The 12,103-nt window shown below is 34.2% G+C and overlaps 1 protein-coding gene across 4 annotated transcripts; it reads right to left on the reverse strand.

Annotated features, from left to right (window-relative positions):
* Positions 1-3,397: 3,397 nt before the first annotated feature.
* On the reverse strand, positions 3,398-10,636 carry LOC111714494 (RNA-binding protein MEX3B). Of its 4 annotated transcripts, none has more exons than XR_002767990.1 (3): positions 10,211-10,636; positions 3,932-5,316; positions 3,398-3,717 (listed from the first exon to the last, which is right to left on the reverse strand). XR_002767990.1 is itself a non-coding variant. In XM_023489617.1 (2 exons), exons 1-2 carry the CDS (start codon positions 10,473-10,475, stop codon positions 4,040-4,042), a joined length of 1,542 nt encoding a protein of 513 aa, XP_023345385.1. In that variant the 5' UTR covers positions 10,476-10,636; the 3' UTR covers positions 3,399-4,039. The 4 variants fall into 4 exon arrangements, 1 of the variants encoding a protein (XP_023345385.1); XR_002767989.1 differs by having other exon boundaries at positions 3,398-3,756; XR_002767988.1 differs by having other exon boundaries at positions 3,399-3,756; positions 3,915-5,316.
* Positions 10,637-12,103: the final 1,467 nt, after the last annotated feature.

Below are 12,103 nucleotides of genomic sequence, written 5' to 3' on the forward strand. Positions count from 1 at the left end.
TATTAGTATTTAATTTTGTAAACACACATACAAAGAGCTATTATATTTATATGTCTTTCTTTGATGACGATTTAGACATATCAAATAAAATGGATATTTTTGGAAAATATAATTTTAGTATATCTAATAAATCTTCTTTAACCATGTGAAAGTGTATTCTTATTATTATGATTATATGGATAAAGGGATTGTTCAGATACTTGGGTGTTTTGATGAATCAACCATTTTTTAGCAGAGGATTTTAACCAAATCTATGCAAGAAAGTCTCAGGAAAAAAATTTTCTGGAAAAAAAACCTGGAAATAAAAACTTTGGTAAAAAAGTCCCAATTTTCTGAAGTACTAGGACAAAATGTCACTGGAAATAAAGTCCTAAGTTTTAACTTCCTTGGACTTGTTCCTAAAATAATATGGGGGCTGCCAATAAAGTCTCGGGAAATAAAATCGATCACAGGAATTAAATGAGACAGTATTTTTATTTTATTTTATTATTGCAAATCGTAGATTTTTATTTATTTTCTTTTTTGCTTTTACCTTTCCTAAAAATCAGATTCAGAGAAAACAGATTTTCTCTTTTTATTTTTAGTTTCAGAAATTTTTAATTAACTTCCAAGAAATATTCTTTCTGGAGAATTATGACGAGCATCAAATATTAGGAATTCTGCGCTCGATACAATTTGTTTTACGATCGTCACAGGGGGGGGGGGCAGGAGTTACTTACAGGGTCGAAGACGAGGGGGATGCCCCCCCCCTCACTCACTGTTTGGTTTAATTAAAGGAATGGTATTCTTTAAGTGCGTAGGACTTCCAGAATACTATTATCCTTATTAAAATTTCATTTTTAAAAATAATTTTTTATTCTTGAACATCCACGCCTCCATACGTATTGAGTCTTTTCCACATATTTTCTATTCATATATATCTTTTCAATCTGATTGATATTAAATTAATTATTAAAGAAGTAAATATATTCAAACGTTATTGTTTAATGTTAATAAGCTTCAAAATAAAAACAAGTATTTCCAAAGAATTATGAGTGTTTTATTTTATAGTTAAATATTTAAGAAGAATATTGTATTTTATATTTTCTCAGTGTGCTTGAATTGAAGAGGGTTGACCAAAGTCCAAAATACAAAAATAAATATATTTAGTAATTTTTAAAAAATTTTAACAATTGCTCTGCAATTTTTGGTTAGAGGGTAATATATTAACCAACATGATCCTGATTTAACATTCGGTGATGGTGATGGACCAAACCTCTGTAGAGTAAAAAAGTAGATGTTAGTTCCACATTTATTGAAAATATATTTCGGTCTGGGTTGACCCTCGTCAGTTCTAACGATATAATAACCATCAAAATCGATAAAAAAAAATATTACAAAATGTTTGTTAAAATCACAAGAAAATAAACAAACAAAAAAGATTATTCAAAATAAAAATTTGGGCTGTCAAATGAACATAAGGGAAACGAACTCAGATTATCAGATGGAAAAAAGATAATATGCAAATATTCACTCAAAAAAATGTTTTAAGAAAATTGTTATTCCTTGAAATTGTTTCTTTCACAAAGGTTAAAAACAAACTGTTTAGATGTATGTGTATAAAGTGATGGTCTAAAAATTCAGATTAAATACAATCTGTATTATTATATAATAGTTGAAGTATCCTCCATTGCCCGTGGATTTTTTAGAAAATAAATTTTCGAATTTTGAAAAAAAAATCAATTTTTAGCCAATCTATGTCACCCCCTGGGTTCCATCTCAACAAAATATCAGCCAATTAACTGTCCAGCCGGCGTTGCCCGTGAAATGAAAAAATTTTGAATTTCAAAGAAAAAAATTGGGTTTAACCAAAAAATTTGTTTACATTTTTCCTCTTAATGGTAATCATGGACATGGAGAATGGAGATCAAGTTTCTAAACGGGGATGTTTATGTCAGCAAGATTCTAGAGGGGGGGGTACCCCAAATAATCCCCTATATACGCCACTGGTTGGAGATTGTCTTTTTAGCGTTAAGATTAAATAAACATCGAATATGGTGCTCTACGCGAGACGTTTTTTATTGATAAAAACCATCAAATTTGTTTCCCTCGTTTGTGTCCAGTATTGTATAGGCTCTATATTATTTTCACCATCTCTTTTTAAGAAACTTGTTGCACGAATTGTATGTTATTAGTTGTAAAATAAACATAATTAACTTAATTAAATGAATGGCAAGATTATTATAATAAAATAGTTAATTAGTCGTGAGAAGAGGATTACGTTTACGTAATTATCGATTAAAGATTAAGATTTCCGTTCATGTTTATTATTTTCCTTAAAATCCTCAGTTACAGTTCAAATCAGGAACAAGTGATGAAAAAAAAGATTGACATCGACAGTATAAGATGCTAACCCCNCCCCCCCCCTCCCCCTCTTACAACAGTGAATGTTAGAAAAATGTAAACTTTTTAACTTGATCTTAGTGTTTAACTTTCCTATAGAACTCGGGATTACTTGAGGTCAATTTGGTTTCAGTAATCTAAACTAGATATTTAATTTACAGGGTGTCTCAGATATTTAATCTACAGGGTGTCTCAGGAAACATGGAAAATAATCGACGTCTAATTTGCATTGTCTTTCTTTTAAACACTGTTTAGTTATGTTACAGCGAAACCTATAAAACTGCAGAATAGGAAGACGACAGTTAACCAAGTTTTAAAAGTCCAATGAACATATAACATTCGACGAGTACTAACTACCGGTCAGATTATTTGCTTCTTCTACATCAACACACATTAGATTGCTAAAATGTCGTCTTCATATTCCACAGCTTTATAAGCCTTAATGTAATTTACACTACACAAGATGGAAGGATTTGAGCATTTGCCACAAACTCAAATATTTCTTATTCCTTTATCTTAGAAACTCGATGTAGACGTAGACCTTACAACTTAGATTATTTGATCTGACAGAATGCATTGTTTGAAATATCAAAGGTCTCCTACATTGGGTTGCAAAGATATAGGAGTAAGAAACTCAAGAGTTTGTGGCAAAGACCCAATTCCTTTCATGTTATATGTGTTTAATATATTGTACGTTTATCTTTACTTAGCTAACATTTAGGTATTTATGATTCATATTTATATTTCATAAAATAACCTGTGTTCACAAATACTTAAACTCGCTATTTCCTTGATCTTTGTATTTATAGAGAAGCCCTTATACCCTGGGTTAGTAAATTGCAAATATGATTTAACAATTAATTTTACAATACAAATACGCTCTCTTCTTAAATATCTCTTATTTATCAATAAATAACACAATTTTTTTATATTTTATTTGTACAATATAATTATTAGGATATAAAAAAATTATAAAATAAAATAATCTGTCTCTGGCATACTAAAAAATTCTTCAATTTGTACAGATAATTTATTCTTTAACGAAATAATACTATAACTTTATTCAAACAATAAGAAGTAGAAAAGTATAAGGTGCTTAACATGATGTAAAATATTGTTTTCAGGGGTCTGGGTAAAGGGTAGTATTTGAGCTACATAAAAGCATTCAATAGACATTCACGCAATAAAAATCTTGTTATTCTAATAGACTCTGGTAGGAATTTATAAAAAATAAGAAATATAACACATACATCAATATATCTAATTCACAATATTTTCCACATGCTAAATATATATATATCCCAATATGTTTCAGGCATCTAGACCCTCTATATACTGTGATGTTTTTTATTTAACGTATAATTGGTTAGTTCACTTTGCATAAAAGAAAAAATGATCTTTACAATATGATTTATTGACTTCTCGGACACACAGCGTTGAAAAAGTAAAAAAAATAAAGAGCGCTGAGAAGTCAGTTTTTTATACAAGTAAAAAAGGTAACTTTGGTCGAGTTCTGAGATCTTAATTCTAACATTTATGCAAAATTAACCTTCTATGAAAAGGACACACAACAATGAAACAAATATAAATATATAAATTGAAAAAATATATATGGTTTCAATATATGCCAAGTCAGTTGATACTTTGTGTAAGTTCCTCAGTGATTAGGATAAGATAAAAAATCTCTGTGTATGCCCATTGGCTTGGAGTCAGTTACGGTAGAAAATGCCTGATGTAGTTTGCTCATGTGCAAATCCTGATCTGGAGAACCGTTCCTGCGCAGACTGGAGAGCAGGTCAGACGCGTCCAGCGCACCGTTCTCGTTCAGCGTGCTCAAAGAGGCCGAGAGCGTCGCGAGCGTGCTCAGTCCGTTCAGGGAGAACGGGAGGGAGCAGTTCCCGTCGCTGTTGAGGATTGTATCGGAAATGCCAAGGGAGAGGTTTCCACTAGAGAGAGGAATACCGAGATCAATGCTGGCAGAGCGAGGAGTAGAGGGAGATGGTTTGGATATGGCGTTCATCCCTGGAGAGGATTCGGTTGGAGAATCAAGGTTCCCAAGAACCTTACCAAGCTCGTTCCAGATGGCACCACTGCTCAACCCTGTCAGGGAATGAGAAGAATCGTAAGGTGGAGAATGTCCAATCCCGGAGTCATGAGAGTCTCCGCAACCCCACAGCGCACTTCCAATACTGGAGATATCTCTGTTCTTCATGTTGTTGAACTTGGAGTCAAAGTTATTGCTCTCGATAAGACTGTGAAAGTGAAGATCCTCAATGTTGTTCATGTTAGAGCCTAGGTTACCCATGTTATGGGATTGGGAACTGGAGAGAATACTATTAGAACTGTATTTACTGAGCAGGTTCGCGTTGCTTGAGCTAGAACTGGCCGAATCCGAGAGAATAGAACTGAGTCCTGAGCTCCCTGAGCTACTAAATGCTGAGCTGAAGTTGGCAGTGATGTTGTCGTCGATACCGTCCATGTTGTCAAACAACCCGGAGCCAGTACGAAGCGCAATGTGGGACTCTATCTCCTTTCTGGCGGAGTCTACGTTCTCTGGTAATCCTGTAACCTCAAATACCGGCTCCTTATCTCTTGATGGAGTGACTATGTAGGTGTGGGTCTGCTGCTGGATACGCTTGATGGTGGCCCCCTTGGGTCCTACCACCAGCCCAACAACTCTGTATGGGACCCTGACTTGAATTGTGGTTTGACCAGGAGTATTAGCGACCATCTGACCGAACGCAAGAGTGGAATTGATATTATTCTTCCTTGAAGCTCTGATTTGGGAGAAATGTTCTGCAGCGGAGAGAATCTCTCTCTTTGCTAGGTTAACGTCCTCCTTGCGTCCAGTCACCACAAACACAGGTTCATCCCCCCTCACAGGGGTCTTGATGTACGTGTTCGTCTTAGCTCTCAATGCCTTGATCTTGCATCCTGAAATTAAAACATAATATAAGTATTCGGAATCAAAGAATATGAATATTTATAAATCAATTTAAAGTTTAAAGCTTCTGATCCAATGAAAATATTCCATGATCAAAATTCAAGGAAAATCGCTTTAAATGATGTTTATTTATGTAATTGTATAGATATAAGTGATTAATACCCCCCCCCCTCCTGCAATATGACAAAGAGTACACAATGCATAACAAATATTAGGGGTATTCTGTGGTTCCTATCAAACAAGGCCCAGAGATATATCAAGTTTAACTTATATATTTACTTAAGGAGGGTGGATTGTTTGGAGTATAATATCTAACATAATAAATGGATAGATAAGAGAAATACTCAACGACACAATTATCAACGTATTTTATCTGGGCTTATGAATTAACAATTAAAACTATTTTATTGAATTACTCGCATCTCTCACGCGTAGAATTAGACCCTGCTAAGGTAGCCAGGCTTGGGAGGGCGGGATGGAGGGGAGGGGGGTGAGATATCGGATTTCAGTATATGTCAATAACCTGATAGAAAGAATTAAATCCTAAATGGATAATTAAACAAAACTTACGAAAAGAAATTTGAAACTAAAAAGAAAGCAGTCCAAAGAAGTTTGCAATTTTTAGTTAGATTCTTTGTTCGTTACAATTCAATCTGTACAATATACATGTGAATACCAGTGAGGGGTGAGATTGGAAGGGTGGATGTAAAGGACTAGAATCCCTCTGGGGATTTAACTCCATACCGGAGGAAAAGAGGGGGGATTTCAAGTAGAGGGAGATAGATAGACGTCTGTAGCAACCAGGCTCCCCTAGCAGCATAGATCAATGGCCTCCTGCAGGGGTAGGTAACCAGGTAGGGGGGATCTTTAAACTTTGAGGGGGTCGGGGAGGAGGGGGTGTGCAGGGGATATTAGTATTAGGAGAAGATATTTGAACCGATGCGTAGTAAATATTAATATAGAAAGCAGGATGTAGTAATGGAAGTGTGTAGTAAATATATTCACGTATCTTCATCGGACTTGTGGAAGAGGGTTGAGATTTTTTGGGGGGACAAAATCCAACAGAAACCGTTGGTGAAATTAAGTATTTTTAAAACATTTAAGAAAAGGATTTTTAAAATGAGTTAATGAAGACTAATGAGTAAAATAAAGCGAAGTAAATTTTCTCGGACGAAATATGATCCAGATGGCATTTGAAAATACAATAACTGTCCCTTTAGGTTTTAAAAAGTTTATTTAATCAAGCTATCATTGGTTAAGTTCTTTGCAATAAATACCCTCCCCCCCCCGGCCACCCTTGCTGCACAGTGCACTGTATCGAGGTAATGCCTAACTCAGTTTGAATTCTTGGTCTAGACAACGTGTATTCGAGGTGTAACAGTTCAGTGCAACACTTTTAAAAACAACACAGGGGGACTCCATGAAATTCAAGAAATATTTAACCCATTAGTGACGAGACCATTAACTTTTAGTGAAGTTGTTTTAGAAGGATCTTGTGAAAACAAAACTTGATTGTACCCATGAAAAAACGATATTCAATTAAATTTTTGAATTTTTTTTGTACAGGGTGACCTGTAAAACATGAAAATCTAAAAAACTTTTGCAATTAATAATTATTTAATTATCTTAAAAACTTTACTTTTCATGTTTTGGGTATTTAGATCTTTAAAAGAAGATTCCAAAAATATCTTTAAATTTTTTCTAGCAAAAAAATTGACAATTTTATAGATTCAAAACTAAATTACAGGGTGTTCTTTTGGTTCTTTTCCGAATTCAAAATCTTGTTTTTTTGGGTTTTTTTAAATTGAAAATTTAATAGAAAACCCAATTTTGAAGTTACGTCAAATATAAAATATGTTTTGAAAACAGGAAATCCTAAGGAAAGCGCAGGAACAGACAGGACAAGATTTAGTTTAATAAAAAAGGCACTTTAAAAAAAAAACTTCACCCGGTCAAAATTGACCTTCTCGTCACTAATGGGTTAATTATTTGTTTACGATCAAGATTAGAAAATAAAATTCATCTTTTACAAAGTAGATGCCTAGGATTTTGTTAAGTAGTTGTTGAAATCCCTGTTTAAAATCGTGCCGAGATCCTCATCGTTTTATTTCTTGCAAAAAGTGTAGAGTTCAAGAAACCCTGGGTACAGGTGCATAGCACACCTCTCTCCACCCCTACCCTCACCCTTTCACACACACACCCCCCCCCTCCCTCACCACCCAGGCCCACACTAAGCACCACATCTGGCCACATTTTATTTAGTTAAATAAATATTTGTCTTGTGTAGATATATTTTTACATTTATTATTTAAAAAGTTACTTTTTTTGAATAACTGAAAAGAATTGAGTCTTTATAGTCTAATCCATGTCTTTGCAACCCAATGTTGTAGACCTTAGATATTTCAAACTATGGTTTCTGTTCCGATTAAAATATATAAGTTTTATACATCAAAGGTTCAAAACATCAGGATACAAAGATTTAAGGAATATAAAATCAGTGTTTGTGGCTAAACATCAATTAATTCCGAATAATTCTTCAGTTTTTTACTATTAACTCTTAAGGTTACGCAATATTTTTGTCGTTTACATGAGTCGGATGAATTTGTCTATATCCGGGTTCCAGAATTCTTGCAACAAAAAATATGTAGATATCTAAGTATTATATTATTTGTATAATTGTAGTTCTCGAAATTTGAAAACTTGAAGCTATTTTACCCTGGTTAAAATTTGCCCAAAAAATTGACAGACAGATTTCTGCAACTGTTTATCTCCAAATGCTTTCTCTCCCTGCCTAAAGCTTTCTCATTTCACTTTCTATTTCCTTTAAAGGATCGGTTTAAGTGGGGGACAGGGAAAAGGGGAGATATGGAGGGAGTGGCTAGAAAAAGGAAAAGGGGGGAGGACTACTCCACGGTGTAAAGAAAGCAGTAGGATTTCCCTCGGCAAAGGTCAAAAAACGGAAACCAGAACTAGGAACTGGGTTCAAACGGATGAAATGATTGACAAATAAGGAACCAGATGTGCACTCAACCTGAGTCCGAATTTAATGAATTTGAGCCGCGTCCCAAATCCGCCCAAAACCGGATTTAATCAAGCACCGGCTTAAATCTTGAAACATTGAATACAATTTGAAGTGGGACCAACCATATCTGAGCCGCGGCTCAAATTCTTAAGATTCGGCCTAAGGTTTAATAAATTCTAAACCTTTTCCAACCGTGATTTCTATCCCATTGATCAACTAGACAGTGGTGAGCAAAAAATGTCTGGAGGTATAAGAAGTGTTAGGTTCCCCTCCTGGAGAGACCCTGCCCATATAGGTCTTATAGTGAATATTTAAACTCTAGGTCTGGTAGAATACTCAACACGGAATATAAATAAACATCACGTGTGCGTACAAAAAATAGTATTGATTAGTTTTTTAAGAAGCCACTTATAAACGTATAAAACTCAAAAACATTACAGCTATTGTTTTTCATGTATAATATGTTTCTATATTTTACTGGAAGCCTGGAATAGATGTATTGAAATACTGTTAAAATATAAATAACAATTCAATTTAAATAAAGTTGTTAAAAGGAATGTTTCCAGGGCACTGTCAAGGTTAAATAGAACAAATCTCGGTGCACATCTATAACCGGCCTGGGATTTATAATCTATGGTTATTATGTACTTTAAACCTGACACACTTCCTAGCGTGCAGGAGGAGACTCCCCCCCCTCCCCCAACCAAGGTACGCCTACAATTTAACCCTCATCCCGAACCGGAAGGGATGAATGAGTAGGATTATCAGGTCTTAAAACTAGATTAAACCGCGAACATGAAACCAGAAAATCCACGAATATTTACTTCGCGCTCCACGAGGTGTATTCTGGGTATCTTATACACATGGAACCGTAACGAATTTATTTCGTTGAATCTCGAAACTTATTTGTTTAAAATAAAGATCAACGCCTTTACTCGGGATCAATGTTTCCTAGTTAAAGAACTGGTTCGAACCTGCGCGCGCTGAGCTGAAGAAACCTAACCATGTGCTGTGTGCGCAAGCAACACCTTTTTATCTTGTGGTAAAAAAGTGAAGAAGAACTCGTGCATAATGGATGGGATGGTTTAATTAAAGATATGATTCACAGGGGTGGAAGGAGAAATCAATATTTTGTACAAAGAGAACAACGTGGTTTATACTGTTGGTTGAAAACACGGATAAAAAATACACTCCACCCCTCTGCTACTTATCAGATCTTATTTCAACCTTTACACAAATCGTCTTAAATTCGAGATTAAACTTTAAACCCCATTTAATTTATTTACATTACATAAAAATATTTAAAGCAATAGACTGAACTTAAGTGATGTTAAAATCTATGAATTAAATAACAGCCCGCGAGTTTTGACAAGAGAAAATAGAAATGCCGACCGGGAAAAAAATAACTTAAAATTAATGAAGAAAATGTTTCGTCATATTCTATAAGTGTTTAAATTTCTATTTTTTTTTCAAGTTTTAAAAAGTAGGATGAAAAAATTTTATGTCGTAAATTGTTATCATCCATGGCTTTCTTAATCATCTATATTCTATATGTATATACGTAAATATAAGGTGGGGGAAATACGTGTGCTACTTCAGTGTTTCATTTTAAAAACTTATTTGTACTTCTTGACGAGTAAAAAATCTGACCTAGATCTAATTTAGCCGGCAAATATATCTAAAGAGCAAAAACATTCTAGAGGGTGGATTTAAACAAAAAATAATCAATAGTATTGATCCAGCAGGTTGTATCCCCCCCCCCCCCAACCCTCCCACCCTCTACCCCTAGTACCAGGGGAATATTAATACTTTCCCCTTCTGTTGAATCCCCTCCACCCCAGAAATCAATAGAGGATACTCACCCTGTCTGCCGACTATTTCTGCAACATGCTCTGAGGTTGGAACCGGTACACATTCAGTCATATTCTGAGATTTTCTCGTCTTAAGCTCCTCTAACTGTGCAAGCGTATGGCTGTTCAGACTCAAGGACTCCATGGAGAGGGCTGAGGAGTTATCCAACCCCAACATGGCTAGCTCGTAGGCCAACTTCACTGCACGGTTATCCTCTAAATCCGAGCTTTGTATTCGTTCCATGTTTAGATTTGATTGATATAGACTAGCGGGCATCACAGAGATATGTGAAAGCGAAGCTTTATGCGAGAATAAAGGAAAATATTTTAGAGAACTATAACAATAACAGTGCGCGAGGTGGGGTATAATGTTTTTCTGTCGGAGAGCTAAAGAGATATGATTCTCCTCAGCGGACCCTCGCACCGCTCTGTGGGCCTCACACAATCAAGAAGGCAGGGAAAGCGCCGATTCTCCGCTGTAGTATCGATACCAGCACCGGCAACTATCGACACTAACATCACCCTTTCACACACATTTTCTCATGTAATAAATATCAAATAGACTTTTGTAGTTAAAAAGGTATGGTTGCAAAACGAAAAAAAAATGGATTTTTCTGAAAACACAGGAAAATTGATTAAATTGATTCAATTCTAATTTAAAAATTTTGTGTTATATATATATTTCATATCCGACCATTATTCTCATGTAAAATGTATTTGCAAGGGCGGTTTCAGGGGGGGGGGGGTGTCAGTCCATTACCCCACCTCTGACTGAAATTAGGGGGGGTGTACCCCCTGGATTTTAACACAGTCATTTCTCATTAAAAAATAGACATATATATATCTTCCTCCTAAAAATATGCGCATCAGTCAAAACTATTATTATGTAATATTGCTCAAAACTATTATTATGTAAATATTGCTCAAAACTATTATTATGTAAATATTGCTCAAAACTATTATTATGTAAATATTGCTCAAAACTATTATTATGTAAATATTGCTCAATGCTCTAGATAATTCTAGAAATACACAACAACATTTCCTTGTTTCTAGGACAAGGTACTGGAGAATAGAGAAAGTTCTACAGAGATGAGCAAGAATTTCTTTAAATATCAGAGACTAACACACGTTGCAATGTATTCTGAAATACAGGGAAATTATGACAAACTGTCTTATCTTTTCATGAGCAATATAATTATTTAATTCCATATAAAACTAAGCCATTTTCTAGATTCAAATTTCAGTTGCTATCAAAGGACGATGCACCCAAAAAGGGCAATTGCCTCAATTTCGGACATCAGTGTTTTAAATACCTTTATTTTAAGCGGCCCAGGAATACTAAATCATTATTATGGATCCAAATAAAGGAGGATATTTTAAACTTTTTATTATCTTGAAAAAAACTATCTTTTCTATATTTTCAGCCTTCTTTTGGTTATTTTTAACTCTAAAAATAAACTTAGAAGCATACTTGCAGTCCCCTGTAAGAAAAATTAGCAAGAATAGCATTAACTTTCATTAACTTTTAAAGAAATTAAATTTGTTAAAAAAATTACGGTTTCGCCCATTTTTTTTTTATGATCCGAAAATATTTATAAATTTTTTTTCTCCACATTTTCATGTTTTTCAGAAGCAAACAAAAATGTTGAAAATTATGTGCAACACATCGCTAATCCCGATTTTTGTTTACTCATCCTAAATTCTAAAAGAAATATAGAATTAGAATTTGCAATTGTTTCTTTATCTGCAAGATGCAGATTCTTGTAACACAAACAAGATGTAATTCAGACTAAAACTTTTTGGGGAAAGTTGTTTGGAAAAATTCATTTTACTATTATTATAATTAGTATTATTATTATTATTATTATTATTATTATTATTATTATTATTATTATTATTATT

This window comes from Eurytemora carolleeae, unplaced genomic scaffold (genome assembly GCF_000591075.1).
Source record: "Eurytemora carolleeae unplaced genomic scaffold, Eaff_2.0 scaffold825, whole genome shotgun sequence".
Lineage (NCBI taxonomy): Eukaryota > Metazoa > Arthropoda > Copepoda > Calanoida > Temoridae > Eurytemora > Eurytemora carolleeae.